At 54.8% G+C, this 11422-nt stretch overlaps 1 protein-coding gene across 1 annotated transcript in view; it reads right to left on the bottom strand.

The window, feature by feature from the left end:
- The window catches only part of Pdgfra (platelet derived growth factor receptor alpha), a 44420-nt gene extending 34175 nt beyond the window's left edge, over positions 1-10245 (bottom strand). Inside the window, exons 1-2 of the mRNA XM_042678398.1 lie at positions 10104-10245; positions 717-777 (exon numbers count right to left, since the gene is read on the bottom strand). Of these exons, the coding sequence (XP_042534332.1) occupies positions 717-765 (49 nt within the window). The 5' untranslated portion in view covers positions 766-777; positions 10104-10245. The remainder of the gene's footprint in view (positions 1-716; positions 778-10103) is intronic.
- Between the last annotated feature and the right edge of the window lie 1177 nt (positions 10246-11422).

Genomic DNA, 11422 nt, shown 5'->3' with positions numbered 1-11422 from the left:
TAGCATGACTTAATTCATTATTAGTTAATGGCCCCCACTCTCCCTAAGAGCCTAATATGGGGACCCCAGCCAAGTTTAGGGGAAACATTGGTAGTCATAGTTAAGACCTGGATGAAAATTTAGAAAATCTGAAAAATGTTTTAACAAATAGGCATGGCAGAGAAAGAGGTAAGATTTCCCATGAGCCAAACACTCTTCTGTCAATGACAAGTACCAACTTATTTAAGAAAGCGTCCTTCATTGGGGCAAGCAGGCTGGAGAGGACAAGAGAGCTCTGTTCTTTCTTTTTTGGCCATACAAGAATTTGAATTCAGGACCTGGCACCTGCTAGGCAGATACTCTGCCACTTCAGCCACGTCTCAACCCAGGAATGTTCTGTCCTTTTTTCTTTTGATCATGCTTGAATTGATCTGATCTGCCTCTTCAGGAAGGCCAGGCCACGGGCAGGGAAGAGGGTAGTTGTGAAGTTTAGGCTTGTACAGTTTCGATGGCAGGACTATGCATAGCCTCAAACCGACACTAGAGGGCACTCTTTTGAAATGGAATTAGTGCAATATAGAAAGGGAAATGAAAGTTTGCCGTGGTTTCAGAGAACTTTCTATCTCTCTTCCCCAGGGGTTGGCCTGTGTGCTCACGGTACAGGTAACAGACCCACAGGTCACAGAACTTAGAAGCAAGGATCCCAAGGACCAAGACCTAGAGGACAAGATGCATACCTGTGAGGAGACAGCCGAAGACCAGGAAGGCCTGATGGGAAGTCCCCATAGCTGTGGAAAACTGCAAATGTCAAACAGAAACAGAATTAGCCAATAGAAAAGAACCTTCATGCCGGGCACCGGTGGCTCACGCCCATAATCCTTGCTACTCAGGAGGCTGAGATCTGAGGATCGCGGTTCACAGCCAGCCCTGGCAGGAAAAGTCTGTGAAATTCTTATCTCCAACAAACCACCAGAAAAACCGGAAGTGGCGCTGTGGCTCAAGTGGTAAAGCACTTGCCTTGAGCTGAAGAGCTCAGAGACAGCGCCCAGGCCCAGAGTTCAAGCCCCACAACCGACAAAAAAAAAAGAAAAAAAGAACCTTCATGTTGGTTCTCTTTAGACCTTGCACAATAGAAAATGTTACTGGCCTCATTTTGGTCTAAAATTGGACCTTCAATTAATATGTTAAGCAGAAAGAATCAAATAGCCCAGTTGAAGCCTTGAGACAGAATGGATCTAAAGTTTAAACACTTTTTTAGTGGTGGTGGTATTGGGTTTGAATTGAGGACCTCCCACTCACTCAAGTAGCTCTGCCACTTGAGCCCTACCTCCTATCTTATTTTGCTTAGTTATTTTTGACATAGGGTCTCCTAGATACAGAAAAACTCTTCCTTTAGATCATTTAAATTAAGAATGCAAACAACATGATGGACTTTCTGCTTTTAGATGCAGCAGTTTTTGCTTCATGTTTCAACTCGTCAGGAGTCACTTCCTCTACAATTGGGACCTGAGCAGAAACAAAAGCTTGAAGATAATCCAAGCCAGGTTCTAGGGGCTCCCACCTGCAAATGCTAGCTACTCAGGAGTCTGAGATCTGAAGATTGAAGTTCAAAGCCAGCCTGGGCAGAAAAGCCCATGAGATTCCTATCACCAATTAACCAGCAAAAAAAAAAGTCAGAAGTAGAGGCATGACACCAACCTTGAGCCCCCCAAAATCTAAGCAAGAGTGAAAAGCTCTGAGTTCAAGCCCCAGTACTAGCACAAAATCAAAGATAACCCATACATCCTAATACCCAGGTCCCACTGCAAGTCAGTTCATGTAATGGAGTGAGCTGATGACACCCAGCCCAGCCCTCACTGACTTTAGAAGTAAGGTATGTGCGCATGATTTGAGTGACTAGCCTTTAAATTAGGGAAGAAGGGCTCGACATCCGCCTTGTTTAGCCCACGTTGTTTTGTATTCCTTTATTTCTTTTTGATGAAGAGGCCTCAGCAGATAATGACTCAGAGCAGGCTTGATGGTACCTGACCATGCTTTACATAGGCTTAGATACAGAAGTCAGATCTTGACTTCAGAAAAGTCCGGAAGGAACTGAGTTTATTTGGAGATGCAATGCTGAGAAGGAGGAGGGGGTCATTGGAGAGAGGCAGAGACAGAGAGAAGACAGAAAGAAAGACAGAGACATAATTGACTGTAAGTAGCAATTGAGGCCCAGAGAAGTTTCGCAAATAACTCAGGCAGAGGGAGGATTCCAACACAAATCTGGGAGCCGAGAAAGCCATATTGTTTCTACTCTACTATAGAGTCTCGCTTAAGGAAAGGTCACTGCTTCAGCCTTGTCCTGCTGTCTGCGCCCCACTGTTTCCTGACGCCAGCGGGAGCTCCATGCCTTCTCAGCTCACCCCAGAGCAAGGAAAGCAATGGCAGAGTTGTGAACCCAGGTTCTATTTGCACGGTGCTGGCTGGGGTAGGGCTTCTGAGGATCCTGGCAGGTGTCAGGACATGGGATTTCCATATTGCTATGGTCTCAGAGGCATGCTGGGGGCCTGGTATACCTCAATTAGCAGTAAGGATGGTGAGTTTATTCACAAACACATCAGCCTCCCACTGATAATCCACTTAGCCAACTTCAAAGACGCTTGCAGCACCAGCCTGACGTCTCTCTCGTGTGTTATCACATTTATATCCGGATTTCTGTCACGAGGCTAGCCAATGATGCATCTCTCAAGTACTGCTGAGCTCAGTGCATTTACCAAACAGGCTCTGCAGACCATGCGATCCCGGCCAGGCCTCTGTCACATTTCCTTCTGTGTGTCCAGATAGAGTGGACCAGAAGCCAAAGGGATTATTTACTGACATCCAAAGTGGGCAATGGAAACAGGGCCCCCAAGCAAATAATAGTGGTATGAATCCTGAGCATCAACATGTGTTTGCTAAAGATTTCAAACTCCTGTCTCTGATAAGAACAGCTCCTTGGCTAGAAACCCAGGTTATTTGTGAAGTTTCATGTCATTACTCATGTGCATTTCTTCAGGAAGAATTGCAGTCTGCCCACGAGGAGGTGCTGGCAGTACCAGGATGGCTAGAAGCCTGAAGGCTTGGAGTGAGGAGCTCTGGGAGGGAATCTTGCTATTCTCAGGGCCTTTCTACCTTGGGAGTGGTAGCTCATCCTCAGTCAGTTACCCCCATCCCAGAGCCACAAATCAGATGTACAGAGAGCTACTAGCGACACAGGTACTGCAGTCAGCGAGGGCAAAGCACCGCAGAGAGAGGAACAGTGCACTCCACATCCATCTTCTTTGGAAATACTATTTCCTCTCATGCCAAATTTACATGGGGTTTCCAACTCCATCCTCTCTTAACATCTTAAGAAGTATTGCCAGAGGTTAGAGAAACAGCGTCAGGAAAACAACTTTGGCAGGGGGCATGACTTCTCCCCCTCCTCTTCCCTTTGTATTCCTTCTCTCAGGAAAAACACACAGATACCATATTGGATCATAGATCTGGCATTCATCTACCACTTCTCTTCTATAAACCAAACTAATGATACCTGATGCCTGCCTGCTCTACCATACCGTGCAAGGGCAGAACTTGCATGGTTTTATCATATATACTTGAGTTTTCATGTTGATTTCCTCTGCATGTTCCTAAAATGAGTTCGAAGATGGTGACTTCAGATGGCTGCTTCAGCCTCTCTTTCCTAACAAAGCGAAGCCCTTGCCAGGTCCTAGTGGTTCACCCCTGTATTCCTAACTACTCAGAAGGCTGAGAGCTGAGGATCGAGAAGCCAGCACAGGCAGGAAAGCCCTTGAGACTCTTATCTCTAATTGACCAGCAGAAAGATGGAAGTAGAACTGTGGCTCAAGTGGTAGAGTGCCAGCCTTGAGCAAGAAGGTTAAGGGACAGTGTCCCTGGATAGTGTCCAGGCCTGAGTTTAATCCCTAGCACTACACAGGTATGTGAGCATGCACGTACACACATGCACGCACGCACCCATCCACCCACCCACACACACACACACACACAGTAAAACCCTGGAAGCCACACAACTTGCTCTGTGGAAAGTGGATCTGAGTTTTGAGTCTCCTCAGGCAAGCAGCTCATTCTTACGTGTCAGCGATCACCTTGGGGTAGCCAACAGTCCCACACACAGAAACAAACCTGATCACAGCTACTGTTCATTTTTATTCTCTCTCCTTTGCTCTCTTTCTGACCTCCAACATGAGATCTTCCTGTCTTAGCCTATGTGCTGAGATCACAGGTGAGCACCACCATATACAACTACCCTTTCTCTTGAAGTATGCCATCTCCTCCCCTGCAAACAAGTGAAGAGCTACTGAACTGGTGACTTTATAAACAAAGACGACATGTTAGGCAAAAGCATAACAGAGGTGAGCAATGCAATGGCTCCACTTGGTTCCTACACCAGCTTCCACACCAATGAATGCTTCCCACTGCAGAACCAGTGCCTATCGAATTTCACCCCACCCTGGCACAATTAAAGACCACAGCAGACTCTCCCAGCTTGAGAGCCATGGGTGACCTCAATGCTCAGATTTCCGAGGTTGCGTTAATTTCAGCTCTCCAAAAGTTAATTCTAACTGAAAATTACACATCTTGGTTTTTTTCCCAGAAGCCTTTTACTCCGCCTTGGGCAACCCCAAAGCAGGTCTGTGTCAATGGCAACGGCTCTGTTTTCCAGACCAGAGTGTGATTCCAGACCCGCACCCAAGCAGACCCTGCTGTTGTTTTGGTCTCCTGGAGCCCATTACACATTCCAGGAATGGGTGGCGGCTGAAGAACTTTTATGGGAACAATTTGCGCCCATAAACCTTTCCGTTCCCCCCTGCACTAGATATTCAGCCTTAGGAGAAAAACGACACTTCCTTTTGATTGTTTCGAAATTGATGTAACTGAAAATGAACAACCTCAAGAGTAGCAGCATGTAATAGCCACTCAGTTAAAAACAGACATCTAAATACCCACTTATCTTACTGGCAGATCAGCCCCGATAAGCAGAGGAGGGAGGAAGGTAAACTCTTTGCCCCTTATACAAATGAAAAGGATGAACAATTAAAGCAAGGCGCTAGGGATATAGATCTGTAGTATAGCATTTTCCTAGCATGGGCAAGGACCTATATTTCATGTCCAGCACCACTCCAAAAAAGGCATAAAATTACAGAAAAGTCCATAAAATACACGTTTTCTATCCAATGATTGTTGCAGGAGAGTAAAGCCCGTGGGTGAAAAAATCCATCTGCCTGATGGATGTCTCTACTTGTTTGCGATCTCCGGGAAGCCCATTCATGGGGACATGGCAGTTCTTCAGCGTGGCCAGCAGATGGCAGTGTCGGTCTAAGGAAAGAGGAGCATCCCGAAAAGCAAGCGCCACTGCGACCAATTCTGACCTAAAACGTCCTAACTTTTAATTTACAACCTCTTCCTTTCTCCCATGATACTTTTTAGCTTTCGTGGTGACCTCAATTGCAAGCTACAGCATGGGAGGAGAAATAACAAAACTGTTGTTGAACAATGCCTAAATCTCTTGAGCCCCTGGAGAATGAGGCCCAAGATGGATGAGATCACCTTTATCACCCTCCTCCTCATCATCATCATCACTCGCGCCAGGCAATCGGACCACGGGAGAGCCCGGAAAACACTGCTGCCCACCCAGGCCGAGAAGGTTATGGAGGACTCTCCACTCGGGTTTGGGGGGAACACACGCTCCAGTGCTTGGTGTCTCTGCCCTTCCGGGCAGGGACGCGACCCCAGGGCGCCGTCACCGCCCTCGACCGCAATGCCCGGTCTGTTTGCACGCCACGGTCACCCCCTCCTAAACCCACCCGCCGAGGTGGGGGGTGGGGGCAGCCCAGCGGACTGGAAACAAATGTTCCGACTTGCACCATCACGCGGGGTCGTAAAACAAACAAAAACAAAGCAACCAACAGCCACACAGTCCGCGGGCGAGGCCAGGGGACTTGTGCGTGTCGCTCCCCTCGGAGGCCCCAAGTCTCCAACCCAAAGCCAAGTTTCCCACCTCCCCCTCCCCGTCCCCCATCCGATGTCTCCCCCTTTCCCTCCCCCCCAGGCCCACCCAGGGCCTGCAGAGCGTCCGTTCCACGCTTCCAAGAAAAGCAAACGAGAGCCCAATGAGCCGAACATCTAAGGCAGCACCCCCCCCCCTGCGCCCCGCAACACGACACCGGCGCTGCGCTCCCGCACAGCTGCGCCCGAGCGCGCCCGGGGCCGGCTGGGCGCGGGGAGCGCTCCGGGGACCTCGCTAGGGGGCGCCGGAGCCCAGCGCATCTTACCAGGCTGGCTGCGGTCCGCGCCTCTGGCTCCGGATCGCCCACACCCGCAGCTCCGACCACGGTCCGCACCCAGCACCTCCGGTCACAAGCACACGCGCGCACACGCACGCCGCGTAGGCTGCCTCCCCTTCCACCTCCTCCACGAATTCTGCGGATCGATTGCCCTGAGGCTGGGGCGATTCCGGCCGGCCAGCTCCGGGAACCCCTCCCTCCCTTCCCCACACTCCCTCTTTTCCCACCGAGCCCGGAGCCGCGGAGGTGCAGAGGCCCGGCGCGCCCTGGGTTGGACTCAGGGCGTTTGCATTGTTTTCGGCGGAGACCTGAGAGGGGCTGGGCGGGGTGGAGGGGTTAGAGTTACAGGCGCCCGCCAGCGCCTCCTGTGGGCCCGAGAGTCACACTGCGTCCCACCACCAACGGCCCGGGCCGGGGCTGGCGGGGCCGCCCGGGCGAGCCCAGCCTGCGCGCCCTTCCTTCACCTTTCCAAGAGTGCGTGCTGCGGCGCCCACCTTACCCAACGGCCGCCTGGCCTCCGCGCACCGTGAGCCCGCCAGCCCCCCACCCTCCCCACCCCCGGATCGGTCGGGAGGGAGAGGGAACCGCAGGAGGCCAGGAAGGAGGCGCCCCAAGTCCCGGGCTTGCTCTGATCCATCCCCTCCGAGTAGCATCTCCACCCCGTCCCCGGCTCGCCGGCAGTTTAAAACAAAGAGCATGCCACCGAGCCACTTCAGGTAAAGACGGGCGACCGGCCAAGCCGAGGACTAACTACAGTGCAATGGGGGGGGGGGGGGTTGGAGCAGTTGACCCCTGACAAACCAACCCCCCGCCGGGGACGATCCCCCAAGATTCCCCCGCGCCGCGCTTCCCCAAAGCCCGTTACACGGGTAAATCCGCGCGCGGGACGGGACGTGAGGCTCACCGGGAACCGCACCTCTCCGTCACCTGGCCAACGTTTACGCTTTCTCCAGAATGGGCCAGATTTTCCGCCAGCACCGTGTGACCTGGGCGCACGCAGCTCCCCGGAGGCCAGAGGGCGTGCGCTGTCCAGAGGTCTGCGGGCAGGCGCTGCCCACCGCGTCCCCGGGACGCGCGCCGCCCACGGCCGGTCCCCAGGAGGCAGAGGAACCGGCCCGCCTCGGCGCCAGGCGCGTTTTGCAGCTGGAACGGCCCCGGCCCCAGGCCCCGCCCCCAGTGACTCCCCCCCCCCCCCGCCCCCAGCCAGAGAGCCAAGCAGCGTCGGCGTCGACGGCGAAGCCCGAGCTGGGCTCTACGTTCCTGCCGATCTAAGGACCCGGACATGGAGGTGGGGGAGGGGGGTAGGGGGCGCGACGGGATCACTCTGGGCGTACCCCCCTCTTGCTTTCACCCCCGTCGGGCTAGCAAGGGTCCAGCTGTCTTGGAGTCAACCCCCCAAGGAGAACCATCCATAGCAGCGCTCCACAGCAAAGCGGGATGAGTGTCGGAGCGGAATCAGCCAGGCCTTGGCCTGTTGGGGCGTCGAAGAAGTGAACACCCTCCCCCCTGCCAAATTAAAGGCGTGTGGAAAGGAGGTGGGGGAGGGGAGGGAGAGGAAACGCCGGGGTCCCCGTTCTGCCACCCCGAGAAGAGTTGTGTAAAATCTCAGCCAGCGCCCCCCACCCCGGCAGATGGGGTGCAGAGGCCGGGCACGACCCTTTCTCTCCTCTAGAGGCTCCCAGAGTTTGGGGATGTTAGTCCGGCGGACTGTAGGGTCCTGGAGGACGCCTCTGACTCCCCCCAAAGTTCCTTGGTTCTAAGAGGAGCAGAGCAAGTCAATCCAAAACATTGAGCAATTCGGCCACGGAGCCAGAAAGCCATTTCCCACACCGCCCAGTCCCGGGCTTTTCCAGGCAGCCAGGAGGCGCGGAGTGGCCCAGACGCGACGGGGATTAGCCTGCCAGGCTTTCTCCCCAGCCGGGCTTCTCCAACTCCGGCCCACGGGGACGAGCTGAGGGACAGGCTCCCCCCAGGCACTCCCCGCACATCCAGGAGTCTCCGCCGGGCAGAGGGATCCCGGGGCGGGACCGGCCGGACCGGCTGCGGGAGGGACTCACAGCGCGCAGACAGCATTTCCTTTCTGAACAAGGCGCGTCGCCAAGTCCCCGGCAACTCCCGCACACCTGGCCTCGGGCGCTCGGGCTCCGATCACCGCTTCCTGGGATCCGGTCGCACTCCCTTTCCAAACAGAACCTCGACCCCGCGGCCTCCAAGAGCCTGGAGGACCCCGCCCGCTCCCCCGGGCGCTTCGGGGGCAGTTCCCCCTCCCAGGTCTAAACCGATTTCGTTAGAGGTAGACGGTGGAGGGCGGGGGGGAGTTGGGAGCAGAGGCCCCCCGGGAAGCCGACTCGGCAGCCCGCCGCGAGATCAGAGCTGGGAAGATGAACCCAGGGATCCTCTGAGAGGCGGAGGAGGCAGACGCGCGGGTGCGCGGCCTCGCCACTGCCACGCATCCCAGCGCCAGAGAAGCACCGGGGCGGGGGAGCGGGGGCAGAAAGAAAGAGCCCTGGGCTCTCCTGCCGACGGCGACCGACGTTTGCCGCTCACCTCTCTGCCTTACCTGCCCCCCCCCCCCGTGTCGGTTTCCTACAGTCCCGAACTTCTCGGTGACAACGCTTTCCAAAACACCTCGCCTCTTTCCGCCTCGGGGCCGCGATCGAGACTCCACCCGGCCCCAGGGCCCCGCGGGGGGGGGGGGGAGGGACAGATTCCACGGAGGAAGCAGGCGATCGGAGACGCGTGGGGGTGGGGACCACGGCGCACAATGAGGGCCCCTCGGCGTGCAGCTCCAAATTCCTCAAATCCCAGTTGCTGGAATGTGAGGCACCGACGACGACTTCTTCACTCGGGGCCAAATGTGTTTGTCATTACCCCGAGACCGCTAGCCCGCGCCCCGCCGCCGCCGCCGCCTCCGGGACGGGCGCGCAATCAGAGCGCACCGCAGGGCGGGCGCCCGTTACCCGGACCCCTGTCTATCCAGCGAGGAGGGCCTCAAATTCTCCCCGCCCCCCCCCCCAACGCGCGCCCCGCTACCCGGCCTGGCAGCAGCCACGGCCGTGCAGAGTCTGGCCTGCCCACCCACCCCCCCCCCTCCACCCCGGGCTCGCACCAGGAGCAGTGCCGTCCAGTAATTACGCGCGCTTGGCTGGCGCCATGTGCACACGGCTGGCACCTAAGGTCCGATCTCCTCCAGCTGAGCCCTTCACACCTCCCCTGCCTCCTAAACCCCCTCCCCGCGCCCCACTCGGCGCGACACCAACGCCGAGCTACAGCACCCCACCAGCCCCACAGACTGCAGCGCTGTGCCGCCAAACTGCCGGGCAAGGAATGAAAATAGTCATTAAAAACCTGTCGCTTCCAGAACGCACTGCCAAGAAGAGGGCGAACACCTCTGCCTCCACTCCCCGGGGCCCCTTGGTGTTCATGCCAGAATCCACCCCCACCTCGAAAGAGACCTCAAAAATGTAAGCCTAAACAATTTCTTGGGGAGGCCATAGGGTTCTTAGAAAAACACTACTTTTAAAAATAGGTCTGGGGAATGTGTGTGTGTGAGTGTGTGTGTGTGTGTGTGTGTTAATCTCCAGGTTTTCTAACTCTATGGTTATTCCCCCTGCTCAATAAAGTTTATCCAGAAAAAAAAAAATTTCTCTTCTGGGAACACAACAGAAATCAGCTCCATTTTTTCCCCTGTTTCTCCCCCTCATTGCTCAAAGTTTGAAGAGCATTTGTGTCTTCCAGCTCCAAGATCTGATCAAGGATTTCCCTCCGAAACAAAATTTATTTTTTTCCTTCCTCCCTTACCTTCTCCGACTGTCAATCCACAAGGAAAATCCTACACATGGGGGGAGAACCGTCCGCCCAAGGCCTCCAATCCTCTCCGTAGTTCCAGTCTCCGTTTCTCTCCCACTAGCTCCAACTGTAAAGGGCTCAAAACCCGCGTTTTGTAATTGATTCAATGTTATAGTCCATCCTTCTAAAACTAATCATTTGCTCTAAGTAAATAGCTGTCAGGAAATGAAGCCCCCCCTCCCTTCAGCCTCTTCAAAATAAAAGTTACCCTCGAACTCACTGCGCACTCAATCTCGCAAGCCTCCAGATTTCGCCTTTTGCTCTTATGCAATCAAGGGGTCCTGTCCCAACCCCCAAACTTCAACAACAACTGGGGGGCGGGGAGAAAGAGACCAGATGGGGTGGGGGTGGCTGGCGTGGTGGGGGTGGGGGTGGAGGCGGGGGTTGTCGCTCTGCCGGGAAAAGAAGTTACGTGAAACTACAAATAGCCCATCATTTCCAGAATGAGCTTGCCTCCCAGTTTGGGGGCTATTTTCCTACGTCGCTGTAGTTTTGTATTTTCTTCACAGAAGAAAAACAACGCGTAGAATTGCAGATAATGCCTAGTAGAGAAAATAAATCTGGAACCGAGCCCTGCCCCTTCTCTAGGAACTCCTGGGCCAAGCAGAATTTCGGGGAGACATCTCCCCAGCGGCCTCGCGTCTTTGAACTAGGGGATCTCTCGGGGAAAGTGGCCGCGTCGTTGCTAATCCTTTAATGGGATTAGTTAACTGTTGATTCTAATAGGACTTTGGTGAGTTTTTGAAAGGCTGGCTGGAGTCTGACAGGGGGTTACGCGTAGGACTGAGGGTCTGCGTACGTTTGGAACATTCTCTCACAGAATGCCCTTTCCTCTTTAGGAGCTAGTTACCTCTTACCTTCTGTTTTCAGGGGTCATCTTGGAGGGGGGGGGGGGGTCGCTCTGGCTTCTGTCTCACGTAAAGGCCCAGTCTTGAGGGTTGGAGATTCTACGCCGGGTATCCCCGCATCCTAGGAGCGGGGTTTATGTTGGCTGTCTCCGAGCTCTACCCCCGCTGAATGGATCCGACCCTACAAAAGTCCCGGGAGTTAAGAATTGGGTCACAACCTTAAGGGCCCCAGGACACCAAGCCAGAGTGTTGGGCTGAGACGCTACCGCTGGCGAGGGAAAGGGGGCGCTGGCGCTCCAGGAACCAGACCCGGGCCCGTGGGGCTTCCCAGCAAGGCGGGGGAGGGGCGGGCGTTCGCGTCCTGCGCTCTAATTTTGAATTCTCTTGTTTCAGTGGGGGGAGGGTCATCCTTTACCCTCTGTC

This window comes from Dipodomys spectabilis, unplaced genomic scaffold (assembly GCF_019054845.1).
Source record: "Dipodomys spectabilis isolate Male_0828 unplaced genomic scaffold, ASM1905484v1 ptg000043l, whole genome shotgun sequence".
Lineage (NCBI taxonomy): Eukaryota > Metazoa > Chordata > Mammalia > Rodentia > Heteromyidae > Dipodomys > Dipodomys spectabilis.
The sequence above is the reverse complement of the archived record's forward strand: the minus strand, read 5'-3'. Positions and strand labels throughout refer to the sequence as shown.